We start from the raw sequence: 11,357 nt of genomic DNA on the forward strand, positions 1-11,357 counted from the left end.
AAAATACTGATGCCGTGAGATTACCTTACGGGCGAGGATGTGGAGCACCTAGAACTCGCAAACCCGCTGGCGGGAACGCAAAATGGTGCACCCCCCTCACCCCCGCTCTAGGGACCCTGTGGCAGTTCCTCAGGAAGTTGAGCAGAAACGTGACACGAACTCCCAGGTATTTACCCAAGAGAAAGGAAAGCACACGTCTGCACAAGAACACATGCGCGTGCATTCCTGGCGGCCTCACTCGGAATAGCTGACAGCTGGAGGTGAGCCAAGTCCACGAGCTGGTAAGAAGAGATGGTGCATAGAGAAGACCCCTTGGCGATGAAGGGGGGGGGATGAGGTGTTGTTACAGGCAACCACACGAGTGACTCTCAGTGTTGTGTCTAGTGGAAAGTCAAACAGGAAGGACGATGTGGGTCTGACTCCACTTCTTTGAAATTCTAGAACAGGAAGCACTGCAGAGGGTGCCTGGGTCGGGGTGGGGAGAAGGGACCAAATGGAACAGATTTGGGGGAAGTTGACGAGGAATAGTCCCTCTCCTGATGGTGGTGTGGTTACACGATTGTACACAATCACCAAAGTTCATCCGACGGTACTCTTAAAACCAGCAGGTAAACTGTTATTACAGGTGAATATTACCTTGACAAACAAAGAGGAGGCATTTGCACGGCATTTCTGGGCCGGTCCACCTGCTGACCACCTTGGTGCTCCTGGAGCACTAGGTTCTGGGAGACATAAAATTGACCTCGTCTTCGTAGGAGGAACCTGACTCTGAGAAACAGTCATAGATTCCTGAGGGTCCCCGTTTCCCACGTTCCTCCTGCTCTGAGGGTGTGGCCATCCTTCAGCCCTTTGGTCTCAACTCCACACCTGCTGTGGTGGGCTGAACGGGGACCCCCAAAAAGGTGCATGCAAGTCCTGACCCCCAGTACCTGTGACTGAGACCTTCTTTGGAAATGGGGTCTCTGCTGCTGCAATTAAGGTAAGGGTCTGCAGGTGCGACGACCCTGGATTGGGGCCCTGAATCCAACGACAGGTGTCCTTATCAGAGAAGGGAGGGGAACGTTTGAGACACAGAGACACAGGGAGACGGTCACATGATGACGGAGGCAGAGACTGGGGTGACCCGGTCACAAGCCCAGGAACGCCTGGAGAGGCATAAAGCACATTCTCCCTAAGACCCTCCAGAAGGACCAACACTGCCCACGCTTTGACTGTGGATGTCTGGTCTCCAGACTGTAAGAGAATACAGTCCTGGGGTCTTAAGCCCCCCACTGTTGGTACTGTCAGGGCAGCCCCAGGCACCCCACAAGGCCCTCTGCACTCTGCTCTGGGGTAGTGGCCCTGACCCTACAAAGCTCATGTCAGCTGCTCCCCATGAGATCTGGCAACGGGAAGCAAGGGGCAGCACGTAGGATGGGACAGTCCCAATCCTGTCCCTCTCAGGGCCACCGGCCTCTCAGCCCCGGACCCCACTTTGCATTCTCCCAGCAGTTGAGGCACCAGCCACACTGGGCCCCTGAGCAGCGTTCCCCCAGCTCGGGCTCCTCCCGCCTCCCCTCCGTCCCCAGACACAGGGTGGAAGCAGCTCTGGCAGCAGGAGCCCCGTCACCCCTCAGAGTTCCCTCATGCCCTCTGAGTGCTTCCTTTCCCAGGTGACACTTAAGTCTAGTCTATTCTCTCTGTCAAACTGCCCCTGTGGTCTCTGCCCCACTGGACCCTGACCAACACCAAGGGCAGCCTGGGAGCTCTGGATCTGTGGCTTGGCCTCCACCTGGCCCTGGGCTAACCTGTCACGGTGAGGGAGGGAGAGAGAGGGGGACCCAAGGTCGACCAGACATCTAGGGGGTTGTGAGGAGGAGAAGGAGGGAGAAGGAAGAGAGGGGGAGGGGGAAGAGGAGGAGGAGGAAGAGGGGGAGGAAGGCTGGCATTTATTGAGCAACTACTACACACCTGGTACTGGGGTCAATGTTTAAAATGCCCCCAAGCACATTTCCCAAAGTCACCCAATTGTGTATAGCATGGTGTCTCAGTCAGCTTGGGCTGTGTAACAAAGACCACAAATGGGGTGGCTCAAACCACAGACGTTCATTCTCTCCCAGTCTGGAGGCTGGGAGTCTGAGGTCCAGGTGTGGGCAGGGCTGGTTCCTCCTGAGGCCTCTCTCCTTGGTGTGTAGATGGCCGTCTTCTCCCTGTGTCCTCACGTGGTCATCCCTCTGAGTGTCTGTGTCCTCATCTCCTCTTCTCATACGGACACAGTCATGGGGGATCAGGGCCCACCCCAGTGACTCATTTCACCTTCATCACCTCCTAAAGGCCCTGTCTCCACATACAGTCCCATTCTGAGGCCCTGGGGCTCCAGCACGTGAATTCTGGGGGGCACAATTCAGCCTATAACGTATTGTCGTCATTTTACAGAAAAAGAAAGCTAAAACAGGATAATTCACAAAGTTGCACCATTGTGTGTGGCCCTGCTGGGATTTAGGAGACTGGGTGCATCTCCCAAAGATCTGGGCTGGGGAGAACGTGGACCTCGTCAGAGGAGGGTCCCCGTCCCACTCCTGTCCCTGGCCCTGGGGAGGATCCGAGGCCTCTGGGAGCCAGTGTCCTGAGCAGATGGTCAGGGGTCTGGGGTCGTGTGTCCAGAGGCAGAAGAACGGCCGCAGGGGGGCTGAGACAGAGAGTCCAGAGAATGCGTAGATGAGGGATCTGTCAGGTGCACTGTGGAAGGAGATCCTGCCGGCGTCACAGTCCAGGAGAACGCCCACCCGATGCAGGGGCTCCAGAGGGTGGAGGCGAACCCTCGGGAAGCTGAGGGCCCAGAACTCCTGCTTGTACAATTCCACGGCCCAGAGCCCGTGCTGGGGCGACTTGGGGACCCTTCCCTTCCGATCTAAGCTCTCCAGACACACGCCCAGGGTCCAGGCCACCCTGTGCCCTACCTCCACCTCCCAGTAATGCCTCCCCGAGGAGAACCCCTCCCGGCCCAGCACACAGGGGTCCAGGTCGAATCTGCCGGGGTCATCGTGCAGCTCCTGGTCGAAGCGCAGCCGCCTCACACTCTTCCCATCCCCAGACAGCAAGAGTTTGGGGCTTGCAGTGTCGGGGTCCAGGGATGGGCTGACTGTGGGGAGAGGAGAGGGTCAGGTTTGGGGGTTCAGGCCCACGACCCATGCTCTTACAGGGATGGGACCCCGGGGCCTCTCTCCCATGTCTCTGGGGGAAGTGGAGGCACAGCAGCCCTGGGAATCCCTGTGTTTCCCCATTTTCTGCCAGGACCCCATGCTAATAGCCTGCCCCGGAGCAGGTGAGGCAACTCCAGGTAGAGCCAGGGGCCGACTCGCAGGGGACAAGGAGACACGGCCGGTGCATTGTGAGGTCTGCCCATCGCCCAGTATTCAGGCTCCCCGTGCATGTCTGTGATAGACAGAGACAGAGAGAGACAGAGAGACAGAAATAGAGATGGAGAGAGAGTAGGACAGAGAGACAGACAGACGAGAGACAGAGAGAGGCAGAGCTGAGGGGAAGACCCGGGAGAACATGAGATGGTACCACATGGGCACTGATGCAGGTGCTGTGGGCCAGCTGGGGCCTCAACCACTGTGGAGTCCCGTCTGGAAAACCCCAAGAGGGATCTTACAGCCCCAAAAGCTGAGACCAACATCTTGCAAAACAGCCCACTTCTCTCCTGCCCTTGATCTCTGTCTAGTGCCCCTCTCAGAGCTCCCAGGTCCCCAGCCTCTGACCTGGGGGAGGGTCTGTCTACAGTGGGCTCCATAACGAGAGGTGGGGAGGGCGTTTGGGGACAGCCTGGGGCTCAGCTCTTCCAGAAGCTGCCTTTGCCACCATGGAAGCATTCCAGGCCCCAGAACCAGAGCCTGTGCCCGCCCTCGTCTGTTCTAAAGCCCCACATGCTTGGGTCTCCCCCCAGATGTCCCAGACGCTCATGTTTCCTGAACTGGAGAGGACTCTGCTCTCCTACTGTGAAAACCCCTGCGTGCCGCCTTCGTCTCTCCCCACATTGCCTAATTCCTTTTAGGGAACGAACATACTCATTGCCTTTTCCTTCAGTTAAAACCAAACCAACCACACTCCACCTGATTCCCCACTCTCTAATTTCCAGCCCAGCCTAACAGACAGTAATTCTGGAATTTTCTACCCAGCTCTCTCCGCGGAGGCAGCTCCCTTCATCACAGCACTTGTGGGTTTTTCCGGGTCATTTTCTGTTTTCATCTTGCTCCACCATCAGCCGCCTCTCAACACTGTCTCTGATGTCGGGGTGAAGCCTCTCCTGGTCCCTCCCCAGCTCTGCCCGCGTGTTCCAACTCCTCCGTGAGGAGCCATTCTGCTCAAACAGACCTTCAGACGCTGGGGTTCTCCAAGACCAGAGCTCAGCTCTGTCCTCTTTGTCCTGTATCTTTCCTTTCTTTGTTTTTAAATCTTATTTCCTATTTTTAAAAAAAAATTTCAAGAATGATTTTAGATTAACAGATAAGTTGAGCAGACAGGACTGTGACTTCCCAAATCTTATCAGTTTCATAATTGTAAAAGCCAGTGTATGTGGTTGACCCCAAACTCCTGTCTCCCTCCACACTTCTCCTGGGAGCTCTAGGCCTTTGGTTCCGACAATGGAGTGGACGTCTGCATTGGACGTCTGAGAACATCTCCGTCTTAGGGGATCCGAGATGACCCTCACTTCCTTGGCCTGAATCTGTCTGTTTCTCCCAGGCTGTCCTTTTCCAGTGGATGGAGCCACAGCGGCCCAGTGACTCACCCAGCTGAGGGTCACCTTGGGCTCCTCCGTTTCCCTCGCCCCTCTTGGCTCTGCCTCTTGTGGCTCCAGGACGCCTCTTGTGTCTGTCTTCCTCCATCAGTGCCTCTCCTCTGCTTAAAACCTCTCACTCGTTTTGCATCACGTCACACAAAATTCTGACTCCCGACCGCGGCCTTCCAGGCTCTGCACGAAGGGGCGCCCGCTCGCCCCCCAGCCCACTGGTGTCTCTTTCACATGCCCAGCTCTCGCTCCGCAGCCCCCGTGCTCCCTGCTGTGGAGGAGGAGTCTCCTCCTTCTCCCTCTGATGCCATCTCCCCATCACCCAGCCATCCCTTCAGATGGTGCCACCCCCTGCAGGGCCTGGCGGTCCCATGTGGCCAACTTCATTATCGCACCCATTTCATTCCTGTAATATTTACCCTGACTTATTCCAGTCTCAGTTAAAGAGTTTCGTTGGTTTATCACATGCCTCCCCACATGGATCCGATGCCCTGCGGGCACGGAGGAAGCCATTTCACTCACTAATAAATACCCAGTTGCTGGCCCACGAGGCACTCAGTCACTATGTTGAACGAATGAATGAAGAAACGAAAGAACGAGTTCTCTCTCTCCTCCTTGGCCCTTCAACAAGTGGCCATGTTGAGACAGGGTCCGCGGCTTCCCTTAGTCCTCTCGCTTGCCCCGTCTCGTGCCCTGTCAGTTTCTCCTCTCCGGGTCCTGGGCGCTCCCTTCCACAGCCGGGCTCTCCCCCTCTGCACTCCACGCCTCCCGTCTGTGAGATCCTGTCCTGAGGCCCAAAGTCACTCGTTTCTCTGCTCTCCACAGTAACAGTCCCCCCAGTGCCCTGCCTCAGAAAAGCTGACTCTCCAGGCATCTCCCACAGGCAGGACTCATTGCCAGAGGCTCTCCCAGGGCCTCCGGAGATAAAACAGAAGGAGCCGATGTGTCTTGGGGCAGCTGAGACTTGAAGTTCACAAGGATGTGGCTGCCACTCACCAGCATGTAATAGCATTTCTGCACCCTGGGCTAGAACACACATGCACACACACACACACACACACGTACTCACATATGTGGGCACACATACTTTATGCTTATGCACATATGCACCCCGACATGCACATGTGTACACATTTGTGCACACACAAACCAGCATGCACACTTTTGCGCAGGCATGCACACACGCATTCACACACATGCATCCAGACATGCGCACACAATCATGCACACTCGTGCACACACACACGTGGGAAAGAACATTGGAATGCAGAATGAAGCCAGAAACGGTGTGCATTTGCCTGCTGGTGGCCTTCCTCCACCTTGCTCTCACCATCCTTTTGAGTAGCTCTGAACTTCTCACACTTATTTCTATCAGAAAAGAGTGTGTGAAAGAGACAAGCCAAGACCCATAGGTCATTGAAGCAGGGCGCTTTCTGCCCTTTCCTGTTTCCTGGAGACCAGCTCTGGTTGTGGGGTCCCTAGGAGAGGTGTCCCCGCCCTTTCACCCCTGCTCCATGGAATTAGGGCTGTGTTTCTGATGCCTTTGCCTTTAGGGGGTGGGACTTGGTGTTGTTACTGGACCAAGTGAGTCTGCTCCTTGGTGAGCTAAAATCAAAACCTACACCAGGAATCGTTGCCACACGAAGCAGAATTTTATTCTCAGCAAGCAGCGAACAAAATGAAGAACATAGGGAATAATTTCACAAAGCTAAGGGCCCTTGAACAAGGAGAGCAGGTGCCTTTTATTTAGGGTAGAGAACGAATGTGCAAGAGGGAAGTTTTGTCGTTCCGTGTAGAGGCGGGCACGGCTGCACATGTGCAGTTCAGATACATGCCTCCACATACGTCACGTGTTATGTTAACAAGGCTTAAGCCCCTCCTGGGGCAGAGATCCTGGCATTACAATGAGGCAAAGCTTACGTTGGTACATCTTTCCATTCTTCTGCACAGGTGTCGTTCCTGCAGTGTGATTTGGACTGGTCTGAGTCAGTTTAAGATGATGGGTAGTTTAAATGGCTGATTTGCAGTCCTGAAAAACAATTTTGAGGAACTATGAAATGCTGATGGAACATCTCTCAGAAACTCTTGAAGCAACTCCCGGCAGTTAGCTGGTGACAGGGTCGCCTGGGGGCAGAGGCTCCAAGCCTCCAGCATGGGCTTCACCGTGGGTGAGGCCGACCTATGCCGAGCCTGCACTGAAACAGAAAGATGGGGAGCCATGGGAATCAGCATATCAAATGTTCTGGGAAGCTAAGTCAGAACAGGACTCACCGAGCTCTTCCCCTGGTCTCTCTGTAAAACAAGAACGGATACACTTGCTTTAGGGCTCAGGGAAACGTAACGGGGAGTGTAGCCCTGTGGAGGGCAGTTTGTGGGGCCCAGCCCACTGGCCCAAGGCTTCCCTTCCAACCTAAAGTCATAACGAGGCTCTAACACCAGATGAGGGACAGTCTGCTCTGCTCCCAAACCTGGGCCTGACCTCTGCGGCCAAGTCTCCAGCTCCTGCATGACACAGGAGGCCGGGGGTGGATGAGTGGTGAGGGAAACAGTGAGTATGGTGACAATCTAACGACAATGACAACAGGGGCCCTCAAGGGCCTGGCTCGCTGCCGCGTTTGACCACTGCTGCATTCTTTCAGGTTCAGGCTCAGACCTGTCTGCTTCCCGGATGGAGACCTGCCGGCCTTCCCGAAACCCCCGGCTAGGAAACCGAGGGTCTCTCAGAGACAAGGTTTCCCTAGGTCTGTGGAGACTGGGCCACCAGGGTTGGGCCTGCACGGGGCACTCCTGCCTCCTGCATTTGAGGTGCACAGGGCTCTGCATGGGCGCCCGCACTCTGGAGGGGGGCAGGCCTGTCCCGTCGGGGTCCCTGTGCACCAGGCAATGGCAGGTCCCGCTCCTCTGCCCCACGAGCTCCCTCTTCTTCCGGCAGCTTCCTGTTCTTACCCCTTTGACGCTTCCAACAGAAGTAGATGGATGTGGATACTGCAACTCCTGCTGTCACGAGGATCAGAGGCAGAACTATTTTCCAGGCTGTAGACTGGAACCATCTGGAGGAGGGGTCTGCAGGGGTCCCAGAGAGTGAAGAACACAGTGAGAGAGCTTCTGTGTTCTCAGGGTGTAGACGTCACAGGGGTCGTGGGTCAGGGGCACCATGTTACAAACTGCTCTGACATGGTTCGGAAAACCGTGTGTGTGTGTTTGTACAGACAGATCTGGGTGGATGGGCAGGAGAGAGACAGTGGACGAGGGCAGAGAAACGGTAAAACAAACGGGCAGAACATTAACCGTTGGGTAAAGCTTGCACAGATCTGTGTATTATTCCTGCAAATTTTCTGTAAGTTTGAAATCATTTAGAAATGAAAACATTATACAAAGTTGCACTTGGAAGCCACCAAGGTGTCCTTCAGTAGGCGAATGGATACGTAAGTAAACCGTGGGACAGCCAGACTGTGGACTGTTCCTCAGCACGATAAAGAAACGAGCTATCAAGCCACGAAAAGACATGGAGGATCCTTAAGTGCATATGACTAAGTGAAATAGGCCAACCTGAAAGAGCTCCATACTGTATGATTCCAACCATATGGCATTCTGGAAAAGGCAGAGCTCTGGAGACGGGGAGAGATCCTTTCAGTGGTAGTCAGGTGTTGGGGGAGGGAGGGGTGAGTGAGAGGAGCACAGAGGATTTTCAGGACAGTGAAACTACTCTGTATGATACTGCGATGGTGGATCAACGTCATTGTACCTTTGTTCAAACCCACAGAATGCACAACACCAAGCGTGAACCCTACTGTGCATTATGGACTCTGGATGATGAGGTGCCCGTGTCGGTTCATCAACTGTACAAATGCACCACTCTGGTGGGGTGTGGATACTGGGGGAGGCTGTGTGTGCGTGAGAAATCTCTGTGCCTTCCCGTCAATTATGCTGGGCACCTAAAACTGCTCTAAAAAATAAAGTCTATTAAAAAAACTTTTAAAGTTAATATGGAGCGAGTGTTTCTCTTTCCCGTGCAGGGCAAAGCTCTCCTGTGGGCTCCCTCTGCACCCCATCTCTGCTCCATCTCAGGAATCAGCACCCCAAACTGTGGGTCTGCCCTGACCCCCAGGCCAGGCCGTGGACAGGGACCAGCCATCCCGTCCACTCTTGCTACAAGCCTTGGGGCTCCCTCCTAATGTCCTGGCATCTGGGGACTCGAGGGCCTGTGCTCAGAGCTTTTGAGACAAGAACTGAAGAGGACTCTCACCAGGCAGGCGGTGCCTGCCGCCTTACTCTCTGTAAGAAGGGGGCTGGAGAAGGAGCAGACGAGGCCCCCCACAGCCCAGTCAGGGATGGTCACGTTGGATACCACAGCCCAGAGGCCGGTCGTTCGCGAGGCCGAGACGTTGTTCACAGAATCTGGTAGGTTCTTTCCCCGGAAGTCTGTCCACTGCACCTGGGGCTCCGGGTACCAGCCTGCCGAGGTACACTCTGCCCAGGCACCTTTGTCCTGGTCCACTGGCACTCGGATTCCGGGCTCGGAGCCCAGGCCTGCGGGAAGAGATGCCCCAACCTCTGCAGCCACCGCTGCTTCTGCCAGAAAGATAAAAACCCTGAGAATTTCCAATAGGGGTCCGGGATTTTCACAAACTATCTCCCCTGTGTAGTATTTACATCCCAAATATGTGACGCTCATTCCCAGAAAAAAAAATAGGACAAAACAGAAAAGATTCAGGTAGATTAAGTACCTCTCCTGTATCACAAGATTAGTAAGTGTGGGGATTGAACAGAGGTTTGCTGCCCTCAAACAAAGCTCTGGATCACCAAGGGCAGGTCGCCATCTCCCACACTCTCCTCTCTGTCTCTCTGCCTCTCTCTGTCTCTCTATCTCTCTCTGTCTCTGTGTCTGTCTCTCTATCTCTCTGTCTCTCCCTCTCTCCCTCCCTCCCTGTCATCCCCTTTCCTCGATGGGGTTATGAGGACAAGGAGAATTAGCACACAGAGCCTCACTCAGAACCACCTGTCCCGAGAAGCCCTGGCCCTTGGGCAGACCCGGACCTCAGGATGCCTGGAGGCACCTGTCGTGGGGAGCTCTCAGGCTTAGGAACTTTGGGTCACAACTGGACGATCTGGAGCTGGGACGAAACTTCTGGGAGAAGTCTCGGGGAGATCCGGGGCCCCGCCAGCCAGCCCTCACCTGCCACCCGCAGCCACAGCGTGGCCTCTGCAGACCCAGTGCTGTCATTGAACCAGCAGTGGAATGTCCCATTATCGAAAGCGGTGACATTGTGTATCCTCACGGCAGCCTCGCCCTGGGCCACAAGGTCCTCCACGAACGTGGTCCTTCCCTGATACAGCGCCATCTGATCTTCCTGCACGTCCCCCCCTTTCCTGTGCACGTACACGGCGGGGGAGGGCTGGTCCCTGTACCACCGCAGCTCCATGTCCTCGGCGCTGATGCTGGGGGACAGGAGGCACGGGAGAACCGCGTCTTCCCCGACCAGGGCCGGAACAGGCTCACCGGGCCCAGAGAGCTGGAAATCGGCTTTCCCTTTAGCGGCAGATCCCAAAGGGCTGATTAGACCAGGGGCGAGGAGATCAGCCTCTCCCACCCACGGCCAGGGTCCCCTGGGCAGGAGTCCTCGGATGCTGAGCTGACACGGGAAGGCGGGACGGTCAGCCTGGCTCCCCCTGGCCTTCCCCTCCCTGCCCTGGGGCATCCTCCTAACGTGGGGAGAGAAGCTCTCCTGCAAGCTCTCCTACCGTTTCCAGGGATGGCGCCAGACAGCAGCTGCAGGACGAGGAGGGTGACGCAGCCGCTGGGCCGAAAGGCACCTTGTCCACGTGTCTTGGCCATGCCTGCTGGGGACAGAGAGAGCCCCGGACATCGGAGACAAGGTGGGGACAACAGTAGTTTCTCTTTCTGTCGCTGTCTCTGTCTCTCTGTCTCTTTCTCTATCTGTCGCTCTGTCGTGGGGGAGACACGGCACTAACAGGAGTCTAACGGGAGTGAAGGAAAAATGACCTTGGAAGAGAAAGGTCATTTATAACCATCTCAGCCCCTCCCTTGCCCTCACAAGTTATTAATCCCAGACAGAGAGATCACAACTGCCAGCTACTCCTGTGTCCCCTAGCCCGTGGATAAGGTTTCTCTTATCGGCATCCATCCACAGAGTTCCACAGAGACCCCGCCCGTGTGAGGGGACTTGCTTTCTCACCTGCTCAGGTGAGATTATTGCCCAACCTCTAGCCACGTTCTGTGGTGAAAGACCAGCAGTCTGGGGGAGAAAACCCAAATCCAAGCTCAGAACCACATCCACAGAGCCCCTAAGGCCCCCTGTTTCCTGTTGTCCCAAGAGGACTTCTGCAGTTGGAGAGGGGGACACAGACCCCAGGGCTCCTTGGCAATGATGTCCTGAGGCCAGCACACCCCATAAGCTTTATTACTTGTGCGGACTCCGTTTAGAGAGCAAGTGTTCTGAAGCACGTCTGTTGGCCTGGCTGCTCCTGCCCTGCACAGCCCCATAGGACCACGTCCCCGTGGAGGAATCAGGACTCGTGTTGGCAAATGCTCTCCTCCTACTTGCACTTGCCTTCCAAGAAAGCC

At 55.5% G+C, this 11,357-nt stretch overlaps 1 protein-coding gene across 1 annotated transcript; it reads right to left on the reverse strand.

Annotated features, from left to right (window-relative positions):
* Window positions 1-1,356: 1,356 nt before the first annotated feature.
* Window positions 1,357-10,617, reverse strand: LOC131404887 (putative butyrophilin-like protein 10). Its single transcript, XM_058540334.1, is given in 7 exon segments — window positions 1,357-1,381; window positions 2,530-3,121; window positions 7,718-7,834; window positions 9,018-9,038; window positions 9,041-9,301; window positions 9,948-10,301; window positions 10,514-10,617. Coding segments are annotated over 7 exon segments (1,464 nt in total). The 5' UTR covers window positions 10,608-10,617.
* Between the last annotated feature and the right edge of the window lie 740 nt (window positions 10,618-11,357).

The sequence above is a fragment of the Diceros bicornis genome, chromosome 1 (assembly GCF_020826845.1).
Source record: "Diceros bicornis minor isolate mBicDic1 chromosome 1, mDicBic1.mat.cur, whole genome shotgun sequence".
Classification (NCBI taxonomy): Eukaryota; Metazoa; Chordata; class Mammalia; order Perissodactyla; family Rhinocerotidae; genus Diceros; species Diceros bicornis.